We start from the raw sequence: 19,702 nt of genomic DNA, 5'->3' as shown, positions 1-19,702 counted from the left end.
ATAAATTATTAATAATTTATTGATTAAATTATTAATTTAATATAGATTTTAAATTAATCTTATTTATTAAAAATTATTTATCAAAATAATATATCAAATATTATTTTGTTTTAAGTTGGGTTTATAGGTTTATGACTTTAAAATATCTAGTAGGGGCAAATATAAAACTGACCAGTTAACTCAGGCAAAAATGTATGCTGGCAATTTTGAAACCATTTCTAACGCTATTTTATTAACAAATTAAAAGCAATCTATTTATTTGAGATTTAAATCAATCTCAAACTTTGAGATTAAGTTTATGTAAACTAAAGAAAACATTTGCATAATTAAAATACATTTTATATGAGTGCCCATTTATCTAAATAAAAATTTTAACGAAATTTCTGTCCAGCAACAGCTTATTTTATCATTTAGACTTAATATATAATGTAACATATGTACGTTTGTAGAAACACTTCTAAACATATACATATATATGTCTAGAGACCTTATAGCTTAGATTTTCGAATTTAGTCATAAAATAGTAAAGCATATTAACTCATCAGTTGATTAAAAACAATCGTATCTCAATCTTTTTTTCTTTTTTTGACAAAATGGGATAAGGCTAAACCTTAAGTTTTGTTTTCTTTTACTTTGACTTTGTCAATAAACAATTGTACAAAGGCCATGAACTAACTTTTGGGGAAAGACGGTTGAGTCAGTTACCAACATACTGGATGGGATAAGGAATAGTTAACTTTGAGAATGTGACTCAATTAAGTGAGGAGGCCCCCAGAAGAGTTTAACAAGGTTCATACAGTGTTTTCTTGGTCTCAATTGCTTGTCTTTGGTCATAATAATATTGCCATTCCTTTTAGTATGGGAAAAGTGTCTTTTACATGGGAATTTCACCTTTTGCTTTTAAGAAACAGCATAAAAGTAAAAATGATTTTCTTTTATATTTTCTGACTTTCAAGTGTTTTTACTTAAATAATCAGTATGCCAGAATATTCGAGGAGTTTGGAAAGAGTTTAGCTTAGAGAAAGATGAAGAGGAAGAATTATAAGAGAAGAAGAAAGAACTGGAGAGGAAAGAGTCTCAGCTAGCTTTGAGATACCATTTTGTAGTGACGCAATCAATTGCGATATGAGGCTTATTTGGAGTGAACAATTTTATAGCCGTGATCGTTTAGTTTAGATTTAAGAACAGAGTGTTGAATGATCTCTGTAATATTTGAACATGTTACCAGTTAGAGTCACAAAAAATACCTTGGCATGCCTTTAAACTTTGAGAATCCATTCATAACTAAATTTATCTAGGTGATTTTGTTTAATGCCAAATACACAAAAGCCAGTTAAATGCAAGCACTGATTATGAAAAGGCCAAATAAACCCAAGAAGGAAGATCAGCTGCCTTCTTCAATTGAAGGAAAAAATTAAAAATGCTTTTGGCGAGGCTTCAGCCTGAAAAGAGAAATCCCGTCACCCAGACGTCACAGCTGAGGTCTGCCAGGAAGAAAGTAGTTCTCCCTAACAGAAGACCTTTCAACCAAAGGGAGAAAGAGGTCTCTGAAACAAGAAGAGGAAAGACCCCTCCTCATCTAAAATCCAAATAAAACAGAAGCAAACTAAAATTGGGAGCTCAGTCCAAGAGACTCACCAGGGAGAAATGGGGCAACCTGCAGCAACAGTGGGGTCACAGGAGTCAATAAGCCCCAGTGTGAGTACATCATGCCCTAGCCTGTGGGCCAGTGTTTCTCCCAAAGCTGAGTCAGCTTTGGAACCCAGCTTGACACTAAGTAGGTCAAAATCAAAATAAAATATAGGGACAGATCTCTACATTGAAAATATTTTATTAGAGAGGTAAGAATTGTGATTTGGCCTAAATGCGAGGACCAGGGGTGTTTGGTTTGTCTAAAGAACAAAACGAAGGTTGGAGGTGTTATTAAAAAAAAAAAAAAAGTTACGTATTGGTTTGAAAGAAAGTTGATTGGCTCTAGTAAAGTTTTGAGGAGCTGGCATGTTCTGACTGGTGTGTGACGGTGGTGGGTAAAACCAGTCTTGCAGTCACAGTAGGTTGTTTTAATAGCTGTCAGATAAAATTGGTTTTAGGTGACAACAGGTAGTTTTAGCAACTAGGTTTGTAGAGAATTATATTTTTGAAGCAATGCTATGTGCCCTGAGTGCCTTTTCCCCCTGGATTGTCTACCCTGTTTTAGTTGCATATGACAAGAATGACCCCATTTGTTTGATCAACTTGTACAGATCAAAGAAAGTTTAATTTTCTTTTGGGTAAAGCCAATTAGCAAACACATACGGTGTATGATCTCCTCCTCACCTTCACTCTTAAAGCCCCCACCCGCTTTGTTTTGACAGATTTTAGTTCAGACTGAGTCCTAGTCTCTTTTCCCTATTGTAATAGTCTTGAATAAAATCGCCATTATCCATGTAACATTGTTCAGTGCCATTCTTGCTCTGTCAGGAGGTACTTCATCTTTCCATTTACATCTTTGTGGACTCCCAGTTTCACATTTTGTTCAATAGGCTATAATCTCCTATTCTGGTACTCAAATTGTTCCAAATTGGGTCATGAAAGTCCTATCTAAGTGTCATGTCTATCCTTGATCCCTACAATTGTTTTCTGGTTTACAGTTAAAAAAAAAAAAAAAAAGAAAAAGAAAGAAAGAAAGAAAGAAAGAAAGAAAGAAAGAAAGAAAGAAAGAAAGAAAGAAAGAAAGAGAAAGAAAGAAAGGGAGAGAAAGGAAGGAAGGAAAGAAAAGGAAGGAAGGAAGGAAGGAAGGAAGGAAGGAAGGAAGGAAGGAAGGAAGGAAGGAAGGAAAGAAAGAGAAAGAAAGAACGAAAGAAAGAAAGAAAGAAAGAAAGAAAGAAAGAAAGAAAGAAAGAAAGAAAGAAAGAAAGAAAGAAAGAAAGAAAGAAAGAGAGGGAAAGAAAGAGAAAGAAAGAGAAAGAAAGAAAGAAAGAAACTCAGCAGAATACCTGTAACCATTTTTTGCCAATCTTTGGAGTGGCTTTTATGTGTAGCATGATGCATAAGCATGAATTAACCAGACAGGTACAAAACTTCACCTTTAATTAAAAAAAATGCTTTGTTTGGTTTACACTTAATAATGTTATTTTCTGTTCTTCACATTATCAGAGACATTAACTTAGTGTATTTTTTTCCTGCAAATCCATTTCCTTTCTGTGTAACATCTAGCTGTTGCTGCACCATCATCACTGAGGTAGGCACATCCTTCACTCCCTCTCATGCCAAACCTGCAACAAAAGGGTTAACCATTATGGAGTCATGTGATTTCTTCCTTGCCCACCCACACCTTTAAACAAAAGTTCTACTTATCTAAAGTGCTGAAAGGTATGCTGTCACACAGTTCTCTCTTGCTAGTGTTGAAATACCTATACTAATTTGGATCAAAAGCGTTTGTTTTCCAAGAATTTGTACATGTTAAACTGGCATTAGGTTGGTTACATGTAATCAGTGGAGCTACCAGTTCACATAAACCGATGGTTTTCAATTAGGGGTGATTTTGGTTCCAAACCAAGGGACACTTGACAATATTTGGAGATGTTTTTTATTGTCACAAGCAGAGGTAGAAGTCAAGCAGGGTGGACAGTATATCCAGGGATGCTGCCAATGCCCTACAACGCACAAAGAAAAGTGCCCCCTTTCCACGACAGAGAAGTATTCAGTACAAAATATCAGTAGTGTTTCTATTGAGAAACTCTAACATAAACTAAGTGGCTAAGTGACTGAGAGTCACCATTTGGGATGTGTACACACATTTTCTAAATTATAATGCTAAAGATATGAAGCCCATGACAAATTGCATAATAGCGAAATTGCAAATAAAATCAGATTAAAATGAACATCAAATTGAAATTGAACTGTAAAAGACATCAGAAAATAGGCAACAAAAAGTTTAAAGAAGAGTCATATAATTGGACAAGATAGTTTATTATCAGATGAAAGTTTCAATTGGGGTGGGGGGAGTTGTGTGTATGAATCTCAGGTCTTTATTTCCAAAATAGCCAACTAGGAGATCTGTTCCCTTATATCTTAATTTCCAACCTTCATGGTTGCCTCCTTGAATGAATCTCAATATATATTCAATCTCCCCTCCATCTTTCTAACATGTGCAAAAATCTTGGGCTCTGGAGAATTTTAGCTAAAGCATAAGTCCTAGAGAAGGCTGCACTATCTAAATTTAAGTGATCCCAGAAAAAAATAAACTCACGATTTGGTAAATATAGCTCCATCTACCCATTGTCCTGTTCGATTTTTTGCCATCTTCAGACCAATCCAGTGATCAGAACTGCATTTGTATCGCCTAAGAAAATTCTTTAGAGACAAAGTTAATTTCAAAATCATACATGCCATTTTTTACGACGACCTACTGTGTACCTCTTGTTCTGTAGGTTGTGAAGTGCAAGGCAACAATTATTCAACTTCTGGCTTCACTAGAAAATAGCCATGGAGTTTTTAAAAAGTACTTTATTTTTCCTCTGGCCTTCAGTTTTCTTTGTGAAACAAGTATGTTAGATACATTTTCTTTAGATATGATTCCAAATTGATAAATGTTCAATTTGAAAATCTATTCCTTCACAGTTTTCAAACTATAAGCTCCTAGAAAGCCAAGTTTGAAATTGAGCTCTTGCACAGCGTTTCCAATTACCAGATATTTATTATACTATTTGTCCACTTCCCAGTAAATAGTAGTAGCTTCATTTTAGTGTTATGTTTTACTTCAGTTTATCTCCCCAAACTACACACATAAATACACACACATACACATCCTCATATATCCAGTTTCTTTAGAACCTAATTATCAAATTTTATTTTTCTGCTAAACATTTAAATTTCCAAATACGTAATTCAGAAATAAATACAATGCTTTTTTCCTGACATTTCTCCTGCTGATGCATTGTTTAACTTACCTCGCCTTTGCTTAACCCTCGACCTTTTTCTTTAATCATAGAGTTATATTAAAGTCCTGGAGGCTACTCTGCTACTAAACAGCTTGGAAACTATAAGCTTCACACTGCATCACTCTACTTTTCAATTTAAGATAAATATAAAGGAGTTAGGCCAGATCACAACGCTATGGTCAAATCCTATCTACCCCAACTTTACAAAAGTTACACCTGTAACTTTTGACATTTTAATACACTATCTTCACAGCATTGTGTAAACTGGAAAACAAATTAGTTGGGCTAAGTTTTGGCTTTACAAATAAACAGATTAATAAAAACGCCGTCCTACATTCAAAAGCCTTCATTTACAGGAAAGTAACGTAAACATAATGTTAGAAAATATTCTACTAGATATGGAGAAGTTATGAGTGTGATAAATACAATGTGGAATTGGAACTTACAGAAAAAAATATGAGTTTTTAAGGGAAACTTTGACACAGGATGTGCTCTAAGGCAAGAGTAGAATATTCCGTGTAAATGCAGATGGCCAAGGAGAAGAGGGTAATTCATAGCCTAGACTCAGGAAAGAACTTCGGGAAAGGCTTCAGGCGAGAGCTTGACTGGTCTTGGTGACAGAGAACTGGGAGATGTGTTTCCTAGTCCTGCTCTATGAAATGTGTTAACATTATTTGCTCAATAAAAGCTTGCCCCGTTTTAGCCCCTTGTTAGAAGTGCAATAATTCTAAATAGGTGGAAATAGATATAAAAATATTTTGTAAGACAAACTTTATCTCATATTATTTTGTAATTAAAGTTCACATTTAAATTAAACTATTTTAAATCATCTATTAAAATTCTTATGCAAATTTCTTCTCCACTCCACAGACAGCTTTACTTCATTCTGTTTGTCACTTAAATTTTGCCAGTGTATGTAGTACATATGGTCATCCATGATCTTCAAAATATATCAGGATATGTTATGATCAGTGTTTTTTCTTCATCCAGACAGTACAAGCATTCTTCCTTGATAGATTTGAAGATTTCTCTTAAGTTCAAAACTAATTATTTTTATATACTTCTGGTCTTCACATTCCATGATCCTCACTATTTATTTAGTCAATCTTTGCAGACAATATTCCTACAGTGGATATATTTACTTTAATATTGATTGTCTTTCCATTTCTTCATCTTTCATTTTATTAACACTCATTATTTTTCCATCTCACTGCTAGTTTAGCTTTCTTTCCACCAAGAGGAACTGTAAGGAACAGAGTATTTCTCAATACTCTTGCAAAATTCAGCAGCGACATTATTGACTACAGAAGCCCTTCCTATGATGTTAAACTTGCACCTTAATTCTTGATTTGCAATATCTACTCCTCATTCATCTAGCTTTCAACATTTTATTACCTTTTGTTTCTTGCAAAATAGTTCTGTTTCCTTTCACTGACCTATCAATTGGCTCTGCCTGATTTGCATGCATTTACATTTGAACCAATCTTCAGGCAGATTGCATAAACTTTCTTCACCACAGAGGGTTCACCACAATTGTCTTTTAACAATGTCGACTGTTGTGCTATTCTGCTTTTCACTGAAACACTTCTCAATAGCAAATTATTTGCAAAAAATATTTTTAATCAAGTCATATTACCTCTTATATTTTCTTTTCATTCTTAAAGAGACCAAACAAAGGTAAGTAAACATGTATGTTTACAATATAGATGACTAGGGGAAAGAACAAATTTCACGAATGCAGAGGTGCAGTTTTTCAATCCCTTGTTAAAGTTCTTGGAGAGCCTCTTTACTCATAGAGATTTTGTCATGTAAATCAAAATTTATTCAACAAGGATCCATTAGACTTCTCATTTGTACCTGCTTTGCACAATAATGCTAAGGATAAAATTTCAGAGAAGACATGGTATCTGCTCACTGAAAACTTATACTCTGGTCTAGGCAGAAATTTTGGTTTTCCTCTCTATTGCATTACTGGTAGAGAGTGTTCTAATGGGAGCTGCCATGGGACCTCAGAGACAGGCAGCAAAACAAAATGGAGAAGTCAGAGGAAAGTTTCTCTCAGGAGGTAGAATGGAGAATCCCCTCCTTTCTCTGACAATTCTCCTTTCTTGGGGGAGTACTGGCTCTTAAAATGTTTTCAAACATTATCAAGCTCTTCTGTGTACACTCTTTAAAATATAAAGATAGATATTAAGTCTACTACTTGATGTTAGTCTTACATTCTTCAAACAAAGCATCACTAGGTATCTCACCTTTGTGTCACATGGCATATTCTGAACACCTTCAATATTCTGCATAGATAGGCATGAGTGAAAAGACTTCAAGACTATGATGGTATTTGAATATTTCTAATGTTCTGACTCAAGAAAATTCACAAAGAATGTATATTAAATTACTTACCATTTCTTCTGTGTTGTCAATTATAGTTAGGTCAGCATGTTGAGTGGAACAGTTGTATTTACTTGAATTCCAGTCTCCTTCTTCTTTAGAAAAATAATAGCATTTGTTTTGGAAACCAATCCAGCCATATGGGCAAAAACTCTGAGAATCTTGAGTTAGTTTAACTGGAAATGAGACAAATATATATCTTACGGGCCATATAGAATAATATGCTACTGAAAATATGTTTTGAGATCACTGCACACAGGTTTTTGATGTAAAAGATTATGGTCAGTATGAAATTTGTATATCTATTATATGATAGGTTGGAAAAAAATTTATATCTTTGTCATGTTAAGTCAAATGACAGTAGTTTAAGATTTATCAGGGCATTTATATTTCTTTCAACTTCAACTTCAGTGATATACAGGTCTTCCAGGAGCCACCAGAATTATTCTACTTGTGTAACTTACCCTTACCATTTCTGGGTAAATGAAATAAAAGGAAGTCCAAGTATTAACTAAGAGTAATCCAAGTAACAATTTATATTAGTCACCAATGAATCTAAATACGTGATTTAATATACAAAGAAGCAACAAAAATAATAAAGCAAAATACAAAATAAGTTGGACCGCTCGTTGTCAGCTAAGAATCACCATCACTGTATAGCTCTGGGTTAGCCAATGAATGGAACTCACAGGGGATTTGGAAGGTGAAAGTAAAGCAGAAGGTATAATTCCCGGAGACCATGAGCATAGGAACTTCACAGGTCTTTCCATGTGTTCCCCTGTTGCAGTCTCGGCAGCTAGATATCTTAGCTTCTTAGATGTTCCTCCAAATGTGTTAGTGTGTTATGCCACAATTCTTAGTGACCATTTCTCATCCAGCTTGTAGCACAGCCCCAGCCTTCAGCTATGCATCACTTCCAGATGTTCCCACATTCACAATTTCTATAGTAATTTCTATAGTAAAGCCTTATTCTCATAATACGTGTTTGTATTTTGGAGCACACCCAGACTGAATCAGTTTTTGGTACCAAACATAATTCTAAGGAAACAGAACCTTAAGGATGAGATATGGTGTTACTTTTTAAATATAATTCACTTTAAAGGCATCGATCCAACTACCAGTTATAAATAGAATGCTGATGGCAGTGGAGCACAGTGGCAAAATAATTAAATTATCACCTATAGTCATCTGGTGGCAAGAGTCTATAGAAGATAAAATTTTATATACATACACAGTGTGTATATATATGTATATAGGTATGTGTACATATAAGGGTATATATATACATATACACATATGTGTATATATCTCTCTCATATACTAATATAAATTAGTGATTGTGTTACTCTTAGATCATGCTATGATTTCATTATATTTCCTTTACCCAGAAATAGTAGGGATGACCTTTACATGTAGAATAATTCTGGTGCTTCCAGGAAGATATATAACTGAAGTTGAAGTTGAAAGGAATATAAATGTCCTAATAAGTCCTAAACTACTGTCATTTGACCTAACATGACAAGACATAAAATTTTTTCAACCTGTTATATATTAGATATACAAATTTTGCTGTGACTATAATCTTTTACATCAAAATCCTGTGTGTCTTCAATGATCTCAAAACACAGTAGCATCCAAACTTCTGGGATTCAACTAAACTTGTGGGACACAGCAACTCCCTTAAAGCTTACAGGAAAATTCATTGGCTTCAGATTATGTTTTAGAAATGATGAAAGACTTTTTGAAAAGATAATTATCTTACCTTACAAAGTTAATAATACTGATAAATTAAAACCAAAGTAGAAAGACACAATTTAAAAAACAAAAAGAACAGAAATCAATTGAATAAAAAATTAATGCCAAATAGAAGAAAAGTTTAAAGTCATAAGATGACTTTTGTTGAATACTCTAAAACAAGATTGACCACTAGGAAAACTGATTTTAAAAAATGTAAAAGTGAGAGATAAAAACACAAATTAGCAACACAAAGAATGAAAAAGTAGAGAAATTTCTAGAAGAACAAAATTTAACACAACTGACAAGATAAAAGCAGTACTTCTAAATAATACTATATCTAGTTAAAAATTGCATCTTTAATTTTTAAAAATTGCACAAAAAGAAATCTCCCTGTCCAGATGGCTTCAGTTAGAAATACTTCTAATCATTTAGGAAAGGCATAACAGCAACGTTATACACACTCTTTCAGAAAATAGGATAGGAGGGAATACTTTCCAATCAAATTTTAGAAGCCATCACAATCACATCAATACCTGACAATAGTATTGAAAGAAAGAGAAATTATAGGTCGATCTCTTATGAAGACATAAGATATATGTGCATACATCTTAAAGAAAATACTATTCAGTTTAATTGAAGACTGTTAAAAGGTTAATAGGTTATGATCAAGTTGAATCTATCACAGAAATTGAAGATTATCTTAATATTACAAAATCTGTGTAGTTCTACATACTAGCAGAGAAAAGAAAGTATCTCAATAGATCAAGATAAAGCATTTGACATTTCAAATTAAATTAAAGGGAAGTAAATACAACACCTTTACTCTGATTAAGAATATCTGCAAATGCTACTACTTAATTGGGAAATATTAAAAACCTCTTTATTGATTTAAGAATGAGACAAACATGTAAGCTGTCACTACTTACACTCAACCTTGTACTTGAAGTTATAACCAGTAAAATAAGAGAATACAATGAATAAAAAAGGCATAAGGTTTCCAACAGAATAGGTAAAACAATTATTATTTTCAGATAATGTAAATTTTTACATAGAACTCACAAAAGAAACTGAAGACAATTTATGAAAATGAATAGTTAACTATAGCAAATTTGCTATGTGAGGCTTATATAGGTATATATTAAATATATAGCAATAATTTTTATAGGCCAGCAACAGACTAAATAGGAAAATAAGGTTGATGAAAATACTTCTATGTTACTTACAATTGCATTATAGAGCATCGAGTCTTTAAAAAATAAATTAAAAGGATGTGTGTGAAATCTATTATGAAAGCTATAAAAATTGCTGGCAGAAATTATGGAACACCAAATTAATATTTTAAATGTATGGCTCAATATTAAGATAATGGCTCCATGAAAACTGACTATGGTTTAATGCAATCTCAATCAAAATTATAGATAATTTATATGGCAGCTTAAAGGATCTAAAATGCTCCAGGTAAACTTGAAGAATAAAAATAAAACTTTCAAACATTTAAACAACCAAACATCAAGACTTATTATAAACTGACAGTGTTAAGACAGAATGATATAGACACAAAGATAGATAAAATAGAGTAAGTTAATATAATAAAATTTTAGCAAAAATGACCTTCACCTACACAGCTGATTGATGACAAAGATCAATTGCAGTTAAATAGGGAAAGTATAGTCTAAAAAGACTGTAAGTTGTTTCAGGTTGAAAGTTTAACTAAATGGGAAATAATGCATCCTAATATCTATCTTCTAATATTTATAAAAATAAATTTCAAGAGGATTATGTTTTGGAAAGTGAAAGGAAAATAGAAACCCTACAAAAATATTTTTATGTCTTTGAAGTAAAGTGAATTTCATAGGATGAAAAATGTAGTGACAATAGGGAAAAACATAATTACACTACTTTAAAATTCAGAACCTCTATTGATTGAAAGACATGATACACAGGGTAAACTTCAGCTTCATAGTTAAAGAAGATATTTGCAATACCTATAAACTACAGAGTCTCATCTAGAATATTGAACAACTCTTATGAACCAAGAAGAAAAAGACAGCTAACTCACCACAATATAGGGAAAGTATTGAAACATTCCAGTCACAAAATATTACACCTAAATAAACAGCAGTTATGAAGGTACTGAACAGTATTGATCATCAGAAAGACGTCAATTAAAGCCAAAATCGAGTAACAACATGCACTCACTGGAATGGTAAAAATTGATAAAACCAACAATAAAGCATTGACATGGCATGGAGCAACTGGCAACTTCTGCTGAGATTATCTACTATTTTTGGTAAAATACACTTAAGTTAATCTATGCATATTTTGTGCTTAATAATTCTTCTTATAAGTATATCTCAAGTTATTTCCAGTATTCATTAAAAGACAAAAAATGTAAAATTATACAGTTGTTCAAAACCACCCAATTTGCAATAGTCAAAATGTAACACAATCCAAATGTTCATCAAAAGTGATACATAGCAGTGAATGCACTACACGAAACATCTGCTAATACAGCCTGAGGCCAACTCAGTTCACCTTCTGTTTTTGTACAACCACCAGGTAAAAATAACTTTTACATTTTAAAAAGAAAGAAAGTAATCAAAATAATTAAAAAGGAACACTATTTTGTGACATATAAAATTTTATAATATTTACATTTCCATGTTCAATTTTATTGACACACAGTCATGGTCAATGTCTATGCATTTTCTATGGCTGTGTTTCTATGAAGAATTAAGTAGCTGCAGCAGAGACCGTATGGCCAAAAAAGCATAAAATATTTACTATCTGGGTCTTTTCATAAAAAAAATTCAACCTTTTTCTATAATAGTGAGTTAATGAACTTCTGCTACCTATTATGACATTGAAAAATCACACAAGCATAATGTTGAATAAAAGGAAAAAGATACAAAGATACATACAAATTGCATGATTGTATTTATGATACATGCAAATTGCATATTGTATTTTATATGTATTTACATTTGATTGTATTTGTATAAAATTTTTTAATAGACGAAACTAACCTATAACAATAGAAGTCAACATAGTGATTAACATAGGCAAGAAAGTGTTGAATAGAAGTGAGATTATCAGGGTGAATAATTTTACTACAATAATTTTGGTATCTCTGATGCCTTACATAGGTCATGTAATTAATAAAATTTATTCATTTGTACCAAATAAATGTTATCATGTATAATGGGAAGATAATGAGATACTGAGAAAAGATCATGACTGAGACAGAAAGGAATAGGATCATACATAGAAAGTCATGAAAAATAAAATAAAGGATGTAACTTACCTAGATATACAGTAATAATATTAGTTATTATTATTAAAGCAGTACCAACTACAAAACACTTTTTATGTTTGGTCATCATACCTGAAAAATAAAAATAAAGACATTTAGGAGACTTCTGGTTCCAAAATGATAGCATAAAAGTAAGCTGGCTTTAATGTCCCCCACAGAAAACAACAACAAAACATTAGTGCTGTGATTATCACCAGCAATGCCCCAGAACTCAAATGTGAGGAGACAATTCCTGCAGCCACAGAAAAGTGAAAAATCAACAAAAAACTCCATACCGATAATAGAATTAGAGTTCCACATCCATGAGGCCTCTCCCGGCAATCTTCCTGGTACCCAAGGGCATGGAAACATCATTTCTATACTGGAAAAAGTGAGATCAAGGTGGATAACCAGCTTCCCCACCAGCTTGAATTCCCCGGCAGGAAACTTGCCCCTGCCTTAACATTTGGGAAGCAGGCCGGGCGTGGTGGCTCAAGCCTATAATCCCAGCACTTTGGGAGGCCGAGATGGGCGGATCACGAGGTCAGGAGATCGAGACCATCCTGGCTAACACGGTGAAACGCCGTCTCTACTAAAAAATACGAAAAACTAGCCCAGCGAGGTGGCGGGCGCCTGTAGTCCCAGCTACTCGGGAGGCTGAGGCAGGAGAATGGCGTAAACCCGGGAGGTGGAGCTTGCAGTGAGCTGAGATCCGGCCACTGCACTCCAGCCTGGGCGACAGAGTGAGACTGTCTCAAAAAAAAAAAAAAAAAAAAAAATTTGGGAAGCATCAGGGGTGCCTGAATGAGGACAGGCAGAGACAAAGTGGGGAGGCGGGACTACCATCCCCAGTACCAGAAACTCTGCTCTGTTACTTGGCCAAAGGAGATGCCAACTTAGAGTGGCCGTCGAGAAGCATCATGCTATAGGAGATTCGTTGCATAGGTCCCTTGGGCTGGAACTCCTAGTCAGTTTTCCCACACTACTGGGTTATCCCTTTTGGAAGCTCCCCCATTTGGTATGGGTGGCACTCTAATTGTTTACTAGAACCAAGGCAAACCTGGGTTAAGGCACCATGTAGTCTTAACAAGGAGGCAGAAACCTAGCTCCTCTCCAAAAAAATCAACAGGCAAATTACAAAGAATATTTAAACAAACATATTCAATATAAACCAAAACAAGCCATATAAAATCGTTCAACACAAAGACATAGATGAATATCCATAAGAAGCAAGAGCAAACAGGGAACTGTGATATCCCCAAATGGACAAAGTTGGAACCAGAGACAGACCTTAATGAAATGGCAATATGAGAGCACTTGTACAAAGCATTGAAAATAGTAGTTTTAAGAAAACTCACTGGTCTCTAAAATAACACAAAAAACAATTCAGAGATTTATCAGAGAAATTTAACAAAGGGATTGAAATAATTTTTGAAGATCCAAAACTGGTATTGGAACTGAAACATACATTTCCTGAACTGAAAATTTTACTAGAGGCTCTCAAAAGAGAATGGATCAAGAAGAAGAAACAATCAGTGAGCATGAAGATGGGCTTTCGAAAATACAAAAGGAAAGGAGAAAAAAGAATAAAAATGAATGAAGAATGCTTACATGTTATAGCAAATCATACAAAAGACCACATCTAAGAATTGTTGGTGTTCAAGAGAGAGTTAAGCTAGAGCAAAGGGTATAAAGCCTATTCAAAGAAATAACAACAGAAAGCATTACAAAGCTTGATAAAGAGATAAAGATTCAGGTAGATAAAGGTCGGAGAACACCAAACAGATTCCGACTCTAACAAGACTATCTCTAGGCATAGAATAATCAAACTCTCAAAGGTCAAGGAAAAAGAGAGGATCCTAAAATCAGCAACAGAAGACAAGAAAATAACATTTAAAGGAGTTCCAATTTATCTGACAACAGATGCCTCAGTGGAAACCATACAGGCCGGTAGGAATAGAGATGACATTTTTTAAGTGCTGAAAAACAAACAAACAGAAAACAAAACAAAACAAAAACCTCTGCCATCTAAGAATACTGTATCCTGCAAAGCTAACCTTCAAATATGAAGAAGAGAGTGTTTCCCAGACAAACAAAATACTGAGAGAATTCACCACCACCAGACATGTCTATTAAGAGATGTTAAAGGGAGTTTTTCAGCCTAAAGGTAAAAAAACACATGAATAGAAAACAGTTGATAAAATTAAATGTATGGACAAACCCAGAATACTCTAATACTGTAATTGTGTTGCACAATCTTCTCACATCTCTAGTATGAAGCCCAGAAAACAAATCTATCAAAAACAATGACAGCTACAGAAACCAGTTAAGAGGTAGGCAAAAAAATATGTAAATTGGGACAACTAAATTAAAAATGTGTGAGGGTGGAGTAAAAGTGTTTTTGTCCTTTGTTGCTGTTCTTTTCTTTGTAATGTAAGTTGTTATCTCTTTTTTTTTTTTTTTGAGATGGAGTCTCGCTCTGTCGCTGGAGTGCAGGGGCGCGATCTCGGCTCACTGCAAGCTCCGCCCCCCGGGTTCACGTCGTTCTCGTGCCTCAGCCTCCCGAGTAGCTGGGATTACAGGCGCCCACCAAATTTTTTATATTTTTGGTAGAGACGGGGTTTCACTGTGTTAGCCAGGATGGTCTCGATCTCCTGCCCTCGTGATCTGCCTGCCTCAGCCTCCCAAAGTGCTGGGATTACAGCATATGTATATTATACATACATATATATCTGAATTTATGAACATCATTTTAATAGCAGTAATTTAGATGTGTATATATATGATTTATATATATAAGATTGTATATATGTGTGTGTGTGTATATATATATGTATATATATATGACTGTCATGTCAGGATGACGGTCATCCTTTTTGGGATTGTACATGCCTCAGTTCAGAACGTCAGTCCAAGCTCTTTCTGATGAGGTTTCTTATCTTTCATATATAACCTTATTAATATCGTGAATTATTTATTAATTTTCTTTAAACCTCAGGTATCAAAAAGACAGGAAGTTCTTTCTCCCTTTTCCATGCCATGAATCAAGTAAATATGTCAGTATGTCATTCCGTTTTTCTCCCCGTGAATTGGCATAATGTAAAAAGATAGAGTTAGAGATATCATGATTTCAAAATCTTGATCAAACCTTTGTGCCATGTAATTGTATTTTCTTACCCCCATTTGATCCTATATCTCTTCATCCATTAACTAGTATCACTTCTATTTTTTTTAAATTAAAGAGCATATGTATGTTGTGTTTTTAGAAAGTATAGTTACAACAGGAAGTAAATAAAAGGTAACTTTTGCTATTTTTTTTTCTTGTGTTATAGTTGTACTATTTTTAAATATTTTAATAATTTTGTGTGTGTTAAGAGTGTAAAGTTTATTTACATTTGCAGCAAGTAGAAGTATTTTTTGAGTCAGTTTCATATCCGTTATTTGAAGGAGGTAGTCAGACCATTTTGATATTCTTTCTTCCAGAATGACTATTGAAAAGAAAACCCTAAGCTACTTAAATCAACGGCCTTTTCAATTTAAAAAAATGTAGCTTATTGAAGTAATGTTTCTGAGAATTGCGAAGGGATTTAAAACAGAGGAAATAACTCCGAGCTAACAGGTAAGTAGAAGGGCAATGCACATCCTGACAATATGAGAAATGACAATTTGCAGATGCAGGGAAAATAGGAGGCCTTTCAATTGCAAAGTTGCCAAGGTATTAGAGTATAAGGACTTGGTGGTGTATACAGAGATGGTAGATCTTATGTACAGATGACCCCAGCTTCAAAAAAGATGATTGTACTTTAAATGTGGCAAAAAACAAAAAAACAAACAAAAAGAAAACAGTGTGGCTTTTGTTATGAGTGCAGCACAAAATAGTAGAACTAGACACGAAGAGATAATTTATATTGGAACGTGGTCCTCTCAGACGTAATCAGTGGAAACTGATGAATGGAGACCATTATAACACTTCGATGTCTTATAAAACCTGGGAAACTTCATATAACCTTGGAAGAAATCTCTCACTCTCAATACCACCAAATGACAGAAAGTAAGTAACCCGTCCTGTCCATTCAGTGGGATAGAGACTTGAAGTAACATTTAATTTTATTTAAATAACTAATGAATTCAACATTTATTGCACTTCTGAATATGTAGGTACAAATTTAAATCTACTATGTGTTCATTCTCTACTTACTCTACTTCCTGAGCCCTGAAATCTAGCTTTTTACACTCACTGTAAGTTGTTTTCACTTTTTATTTTTTATTTCCCAGAATCTTTTCATTGTTACTGAATTCTCAATACTTATTTAGGAGGCTGTAATTATTTACATGAGTTAAAAAAAAAATAGTGGCATTGGTAGAATGTGGTTAGCATAGCTGCCTTTCAAAAAGTTAAAAAATTGTGATCTCCCACGATGAAGCTGATATTGAAACTGATTTTCAAAGTTGCTGAGCCTTCTTAACGTTTGATGAGGCTATGCATCAAAGAACACTTCCCCAGACAGTTCGAGAACAATGGATTTAATTAACAGTGTAACTAAAATTTATAATCAAATTTATAATCTAAATTTATAATCTATTCAAATTTGTAATCTAAACAGCTAAGGACTGCAATTGTTTTCCCCATAGCAAAGTTTCACTGACTCAACCATTTTGTGTTTGATTCTGCTCTCTAAGGAAAGATAAGAAAGATACAGAGTGACCAGTGCATTTAAAATCAAACAGAATATTATTTTTCTTAGCTGATAGCTATAGAAAAAAACCATAAAATATTAATAAGTGGAGCAAATAAAATATTTGTTAAAATGTATATAAAAACTAACTGAATTATATCACACTGCCCTAAATTACTGCTATTAAAGCAATGTTCATAATTTCAGATATATATGTATATATAATATATATAATCTTATACTGAATATATTATTCAGTAACTTTTAAAATATATTCATATGTAATATGATATATATTATTGTATTATATAATGTATTTATATACAAATGTATAAATTTATACAACCGAAAATAACACTGGTTTTACTAGTGGCTGGAAGGCATTCTTAAAACTTTTGATTAAGATGATATTGTATGCTACCATCAAATATTGATCTCATTCCCCCTAAACTTCTTTTATCTAACTTTAGGTAGAATTATAAAACTGGTTAAAATAAGGGAGGAAGGATAAAGTATGCATTCAATTGTACCACAGTAATAATTTTTTTGACAGTAGCATGCACTGGTAGGTTGACACTTAGTTAAATGGGAAATGCTTAAAGCTCATCACAGTCCCTAAATCCCTAAATCATAGATTGTTGTATTGAATGCATTTAGTTTCAGCCTCTTCTCTTTCACATATTTTGACATAAATAAACCCTGTTGAAATCCCAGCGATGTAGTTTGGATCTTACATATTCTGAACTTGCTATTTAATAAATCCAGTGCTACCACATTGTTTCACAGTGTATTTTTTAGAATATTTTCTCTCTTATCCTTCTTAGGGTTGGTAAAGACGTCTCCATGGATATCGGAATACTAGCAATTCCTTAGTAAGTGTAGGAAAGGGATATATTCTTTCCGTTAAGTACTCCTAAAGCCCAGAGTATCTTTACACCATCCAATAAAGCAATCTTTAAAAATATTAGAAATATTAGCTAAATTTTTCATATTATGTATGCATTCTGAGAACTGTATGAGTATCTGGATCATAGCTAACATCTTCTTAAGTATTTGTTTTATAAAATACTTAGTAAAAGTGAAACTAAATCTTGAGCAGTTTTAAGTCATGGTTAAACCTTCTCCATTGTAATTCAAATAATGTGAAGTAAGTCTGAATTTATTAGGACAAAACAGTCACATACAAATCTCAATCTTGGTGTTATAACAAGGAATTTTCTAGCTTCACAAAAGAAACCACAAAATATATTTCTTTTCTCAAAGGCTTTCACGTTATGCGTCACAATTTCAATAAATAACGGTCAATCTAAACAAACAGAAATGTTCTTACCTTGCTTCTTTTAATCAGTTTTTTGATTTTCTGCTAGCAGCTTTCTGTCACGTCTTCCAGAACCTCTCTTCAAAGTTATAACTTTATTTAACTTTAATATGAAAATGTTGCTCTTGTCTTTACAACACAGCTCCAAACTAGAGGTATACCACTTTTGAAGAGTAACTCAAAGTCTAAATAGCATTTTGCAAACTGGAAGTGACCAAGGGACTATCTATTAGTTATACTGTTGTTTTATTACAATTTTCTTCTCAAAAAAAAAAAAAAAAAAAAAAAAAAAAAAAAAAAAAAGCTTGCCAAGGAGGAAGGAAGTTGTGAAATAAAAATTTAAAGCTGAAGAATAAACACATATTTTCTTACGTTCTCAACGGGGATTCTCATCTGAACTACAGAACACAAAATTGCTCAAGTGGCTGATTCATCCAGGAGTAGTACAGAACTGGTATCCTTCCAGAGCTGTAGGAGAGGCTGATACTAATTAATTAAACAGCATTCTTTAGGACATTACTGCTTTATTATCCTGTGTTAAGAAAGATCACCTTAAAAGCGATAGAATCAAAGAAAAAGCAATGGTTTAAACTTTGGCTACTGAAAGAAAAACAAAAACTATTATCTCTCTCTCAAAGACAAATGTGTGCACAGTCACACTTATGGGTGTGAGCACACACAAACACACACAGAGGGAAAACAGAAAACGAAAGTAACCAAGGGCCCAGAATGTTATCATCAGCATACAAGATGACACCATTGCCATTATGCTTTTGCTAAGTTACCAAGCCACAGTTTTATTTTCAAATCTGCTCTAATCAGTTTCCCAGTGATTTTGAATTACCCCTCAACAAATATATTAGGGTGGAAACTGAGGAGAAGCAGCCAGTGTCCCACAAGTGGCTTCGGGATTAACACTGCATTTGTTCTGAGAGAGAAACTTTAAGAGGAAAAGCAAATGAGAATAGAGAAGAAACCGTAGTACAAAGGAATTAAAAGAAAGAAAATATGAAGAGAATAAGAAATACAGGTTTAATCATTTCTGGGCAGAAGGAAAGGACAGATAACAAAATTGCTCTTCTCATTTTTGGACAGAAAAAAAGACAGAAAATTCATGAGGAAATGAATATATTCCACCTTTGTTGTTAACAAAAGATTTTATCCAAAGAACTATTAGAAATGGTTAGAAAAATATAGAGATTACTCAATTATGGTTGAGTGAAATTTAGTTTTGTTCCAAAAAGGAAAACAGTAAAGATATAACAGTTAAGATAGAAAAGATTTTCAACACAGCAAAATGTTCCCTGCCATTGCTTTGCGGTTCATCCTCACCCCTGAAACCAGGCAGCAGTCAACTTACTATCAATAA

General features: G+C 33.4%; 1 protein-coding gene across 2 annotated transcripts; it reads right to left on the bottom strand.

The window, feature by feature from the left end:
- Nucleotides 1-3,052: 3,052 nt before the first annotated feature.
- Nucleotides 3,053-19,441, bottom strand: CLEC2B (C-type lectin domain family 2 member B). 2 transcript variants are annotated; one of them, XM_073020468.1, is made up of 7 exons: nucleotides 18,706-19,441; nucleotides 18,346-18,537; nucleotides 12,636-12,721; nucleotides 12,352-12,432; nucleotides 7,323-7,486; nucleotides 4,232-4,335; nucleotides 3,053-3,254 (listed from the first exon to the last, which is right to left on the bottom strand). In XM_073020468.1, exons 3-7 carry the CDS (start codon nucleotides 12,712-12,714, stop codon nucleotides 3,146-3,148), a joined length of 537 nt encoding a protein of 178 aa, XP_072876569.1. In that variant the 5' UTR covers nucleotides 12,715-12,721; nucleotides 18,346-18,537; nucleotides 18,706-19,441; the 3' UTR covers nucleotides 3,053-3,145. The 2 variants fall into 2 exon arrangements, with proteins under 2 accessions (XP_072876569.1, XP_007965768.1); XM_007967577.3 differs by lacking the exons at nucleotides 12,636-12,721; nucleotides 18,706-19,441 and having other exon boundaries at nucleotides 18,346-18,619.
- Nucleotides 19,442-19,702: the final 261 nt, after the last annotated feature.

The sequence above is a fragment of the Chlorocebus sabaeus genome, chromosome 11 (genome assembly GCF_047675955.1).
Source record: "Chlorocebus sabaeus isolate Y175 chromosome 11, mChlSab1.0.hap1, whole genome shotgun sequence".
In the NCBI taxonomy this organism is placed as follows: Eukaryota; Metazoa; Chordata; class Mammalia; order Primates; family Cercopithecidae; genus Chlorocebus; species Chlorocebus sabaeus.
The sequence above is the reverse complement of the archived record's forward strand: the minus strand, read 5'-3'. Positions and strand labels throughout refer to the sequence as shown.

Excerpts from the sequence above, each read along its gene's own strand:
- CLEC2B (XM_073020468.1), bottom strand. The coding sequence starts at position 12,714 with ATGATGTTTCCATGCCCTTGGGTACCAGGAAGATTGCCGGGAGAGGCC. Across the intron at positions 7,487-12,351 it reads TATTATTACTGTATATCTAG|TTAAACTAACTCAAGATTCT; the intron begins GTAAGTTACATC and ends TCTCATTTCCAG. Across the intron at positions 3,255-4,231 it reads GGAGCTATATTTACCAAATC|GTTTGGCATGAGAGGGAGTG; the intron begins GTGAGTTTATTT and ends CTTTTGTTGCAG.